The following is a 4,588-nucleotide window of genomic DNA, read 5'->3' on the forward strand; positions in this document are numbered from 1 at the left end:
GCTAGAGTGCAATGGCGCGATCTCAGCTCACTGCAACCTCCACTTCCCAAGTTCAAGCAATTCTCCTGCCTCAGCCTCCCGAGTAGCTGGGATTACAGGCGCCCGCCACCTCGCCCGGCTAGTTTTTTTTTTTTGTATTTTTTTAGTAGAGACGGGGTTTCACCGTGTCAGCCAGGATGGTCTCGATCTCCTGACCTCGTGATCCGCCCGTCTCGGCCTCCCAAAGTGCTGGGATTACAGGCTTGAGCCACCGCGCCCGGCCTGTGTTTTTTTTAAGTAGAGACAGGGTTTCATGATGTTGGCCAGGCTGGTCTCAAACTCCTGACCTCAGGTGATCCACCCGCCTGTGTTCTTCTGAGGAGGATGCATTTCCTCATTTATCCTAGGTAATGTTATTAGTGTTTATCAGGTTCTGTAAAGGAGACCTCCCCCCAAAAAAGTCCAAAAGCACTACTATAGGATAGGATACCATAGCCTTAAATATATAATTGGTTATTTAAGAAGAAAGCTAACGAATATCAAATGTTTATGGATATAAAAGATAAGCTTCTTAGACAGAATCTTCAAATCAATGAAGGTCGTTTGTCTTTGAATACCTGCCTTGGGGAAAGTAACCCAAATTTCATTCCCATCCTCTCTCCCTGCCAAGGTTCAAAGAGCAGCACTTTAGAAATTGCAGTTACCATAGCAACACACTCTGTGGCATGAAAACATAAGCTGCAAAAATAAGTTAAAGCTCTGGAAATGTATTGGTTGGAGGGGTTGTATTAGCACATTTCTGTCTCTCCTCTCTGTGCCAATGGCTCTATTTTAGGAATTTTGTTTACTTTGATGACAGCAGAGTCCCCCCCGCCCCCATTTTAATAGAATTGAGAGAGTCTTCATGGTGGTAATTTGAGAAGTAATTATTAAGAAAACTGCCTTCAAGGGTCCTTTCCACCTTAATTTTTCAAGGAAGCACCAAATACCAGCTTCAGACTTTTAACACAAGAGCCTCCCACAGGCACGGCGAAAACAGAACTGTCTCTGAAGGGTTTGATTTGTTCCCCAGAGATAAAAATCCACACTGTTCTTCAGCGCGTTTGCCAGGAAGGCAGGTGGGAGTCTGTCACTTCTCAAGAGCTAAGCTTGGGGCCACCCCCTGCAGCAGCCCCCACCAAGCTTAGTGTCCTTGTTGTACAATGGTTCAGAGTAGATATTTAATAGGAGTTAGTGCTCTCTGTGCCTTTTTTGACCCTTTTTCCATAGAATCTGATAAACTCACACATATGAAAAGTGCTCTGGAAACAGGAAAGTCATATAAAAGGATAGGCATTGGCTAGGCGTGGTGGCTCACGCCTGTCATCTGAGCACTTTGGGAGGCCAAGGTGGGTGGATCACTTGAGGTCAGGAATTCCAGACCAGCCTGGCCAACATAGTAAAACCCCATCTTTACTAAAAGTACCAAAAAAATTTAGCTGGGTGTGGTGGCCCATGCCTGTAGTCCCAGATACTCAGGAGACTGAGGCAGGAGGATCGCTTGAACCCAGAAGGAGGAGGTTGCAGTGAGCCAAGATCTCACCACTGCACTCCTTCCTGGGCAACAGAGCGAGACTCTGTCTAAAAAAAAGAAAAAAAAAAAAAAAAGATAGGCATTAATGTCGTGCCTCCCTCTGGGTGGAAGTGAAGTGGGTGTGTTTGTCCCGCAGGTCATGATGCTCATCCGGAACCACCCTGTCCCCGTCATTGCCATGGTCAATGGCCTGGCCACAGCTGCCGGCTGTCAACTGGTTGCCAGCTGCGACATTGCCGTGGCCAGCGACAAGTCCTCTTTTGCCACTCCTGGGGTGAACATCGGGCTCTTCTGTTCTACCCCTGGGGTTGCCTTGGCAAGAGCAGTGCCTAGAAAGGTAATTTAACTTCCCCCACCCACCTCTGCCTCCCAGCCTTCTCTGGAGTTCCTCCTCCAATGCATGCAATGATTCAAGATCCGCTTGTTAAAAGTGCCTTTCATATCAGGACATTCTGCCCAGAGCGCCTCTGGCTAGATGGGCCATGACTTTCCCTCTAATGGCAGGGAGGGAAGAGCCGACCGCCTGCCTGGTCCTCTGTAGCTTCTGACGCAGGGCGTCAATTTGTGAAATCACTGCATTTCCATCATGTGTACCCTCAGTACCACTGGGGAGGTTTGCCGATTGGTTTTGTTTGTCTTCCTAATGGCACATATTTTGTAATCTTATTTGAAATGCAATTGAGACTCAGTTTTGTTGCACTGAATGGTTGCCCGTGAGATAGAATAGCATGCTGACATAATGCCAGTATCAGGAGCCTAGGATAGTAGTGTCGCTGGCTCACTCTTCGTCAACAGTCGTCTTGTTCCAGAATGGATTTAGAGTAGGTGATTTTTGGAGTATGTTGGGTTTACAACGGTTGCATTTCAAGAACATGAATCTCCTGTGCGTGGTATGTTGAATCTGCCCAAGAAGGAGCCGTGTTGCAAAGTGGTTTTGTTAACTACAGTGAAGTCTGTTTCCGTCACAAAACTTTCTTCCTTCCTATAACATCATAAAATAATATTTCCTAAACCTTCCTCAAGTGTAAACCAACAGTGTTCTTGTTGCAGAAAAAGTGCCTCCTTGTTCTTAATTGGAAATCTGTAACAAGGGGGGCAGAGTCTTAGACCACACCAAGTAAAGAAGCTATTGCTTTCTAATGTATGTGATCTATTTTAGCATCAACTATGAAAATTAGCAGTTGCTCACATGCCTGTGACGCAAGAGAAATAAGATCCAAGGGAAATTAGTAGTAGGACCAAGAAGTTTAGGGAAGTATTCCTTTCTTTTGCAGTGCCCCTTTGTTAGTTTTTGCAGAAATGTGTGTTTGTGGGGAAATTGTGAAGAAGACAGATACCTATGAACACACACGCTTAGGACAGTGGGCTGGAAGTGGGCTCTGCACTACAGTAGGTGACGGCTGGCTAAAGTGTCTTCAGACTAAGAGGATGTTTTCGACTCTGTCAAGATCGACACTTACCTTAAACTCATTCAGTAATTTTTTTTTTTTTTTTTTTTTTTTTTGAGACGGAGTCTCACTCTGTCACCCAGGCTGGAGTACAGTGGCGCAATCTCAGCTCACTGCAACGTTCAAGGGATTCTCCTGCCTCAGCCTCCATAGTAACTGGGATTACAGGCACGTGCCACCATGCCCGGCTAATTTTGTATTTTTAGTAGAGATGGTGTTTCACCATGTTGGCAAGGCTGGCCTCAAACTCTTGACCTCAAGTAATCCGTCCCCCTCGGCCTCCCAAAATGCTAGAATTACAGGTGTGAGCCACCGCACCTGGCCCATTTAGTAAATATTTCTTAAGACTTTACTTTGTGTATTACAAATTGATTGTCAGAGCTTGTTCACAAACTACCTTATAACTGTGCAAATCAAATCACAAGGCCTTTGTTTAATAAAAGACAGCTATGCTGACAGCTGCCTGTCCTCTTCAACACCTGACGTGCTGGAAGGTTCCACAGTAAAGCACTTGAAACCTTGAAGTCAGCCCTACTGTCTGGATAAGAACCCATTCTCTCTTCAACTTTTGAAATCCAGGCTTATTAGATTTGATTCCCAGCAACTTAATGCTAGACTATATTTATCAAGTTTTAAATTGATAAAATTTAAAGTTTTTGAGAAGCAAAGGGGGAAAATATGACAAAAAAGAGGCCTTAAGTTCCAAGGAAGTCCAGTCTTCAGAAACCCCATTTCATAATCGTCCAGTTGGATGAACCAAAGTAGCTTTTACCTCCCAAGGACAGACCTCAGAAAATGGGGCAAAAAATCTCCGGACAGCCCTGCTCAGGTTCCTGGTCTCTGTTCTCATGTTCTGACCCCCCGAAGGCCTCTAAATCACTCAGCTGGAGACTCGCCAGTTTTTTCTAATCAGGTGCCTGAAAGCGGTTCAGAGTTCTGTCAACAAGTCCTTGCACGCTGGGCTTATTAATGCTGGGCCACTCGGAGCCATGACTCAGGAACGTGGTTTGGGGTCAACACTGAAAAGCAGAAATCACAGTACTGATGAAGGGAATTTTGTAGGAAGAAAAAGTCTTTTGGAACTTAAGGCCTTTGTTAGGTTTCTGGATTTGCAGGTCTCATTGTGTGGGCCTGCTTTAGGAGGAGAAACTGGGATTCATAACAATCTAATACACCTGACCCAAACCACCTGCCCGTTGTCTTTGCCGATCGCGTGCGTGTGAACCCATCCGTGGACATCCGTGCACGGGCCCACCGAGTATTTTGGGGGTAGGTGCGTGTCCCTCGTACACCTACAGGGAAGCTAGCAGGTACTTTTGCAAACTGGCCTGGACAGGAAGTTGGGCTTGTCTCACGCTGGCTAAGACAACATGTGTGGGTCACTAGTGCCCTCTCCCGGCCGCCAAGGGACCTGCTTGACTGTGCTGGAGACGGGCAGAAACAATGGAATCAAGCCTGTCTCTTCATTCCAGACCAAGCCTGGACATGAATAATAGTCCCCATTTGTAAAGAGCTTCTCTCCTTGGGCATGATCTAAATAATGCATGTTCCTGGCACCCTATAAAACACCCTGCCTGGCGCAGCTGCT

General features: G+C 46.1%; 1 protein-coding gene across 1 annotated transcript in view; it reads left to right on the top strand.

Moving 5' to 3' along the window:
• Nucleotides 1–4,189, top strand: part of ECHDC3 (enoyl-CoA hydratase domain containing 3) — a 17,748-nt gene extending 13,559 nt beyond the window's left edge. Inside the window, exon 4 of the mRNA XM_050805283.1 lies at nucleotides 1,689–4,189. Coding sequence (XP_050661240.1) covers nucleotides 1,689–1,898 — 210 coding nt within the window. The 3' untranslated portion in view covers nucleotides 1,899–4,189. The remainder of the gene's footprint in view (nucleotides 1–1,688) is intronic.
• Nucleotides 4,190–4,588: the final 399 nt, after the last annotated feature.

Source organism: Macaca thibetana, chromosome 9 (genome assembly GCF_024542745.1).
Source record: "Macaca thibetana thibetana isolate TM-01 chromosome 9, ASM2454274v1, whole genome shotgun sequence".
Classification (NCBI taxonomy): Eukaryota; Metazoa; Chordata; class Mammalia; order Primates; family Cercopithecidae; genus Macaca; species Macaca thibetana.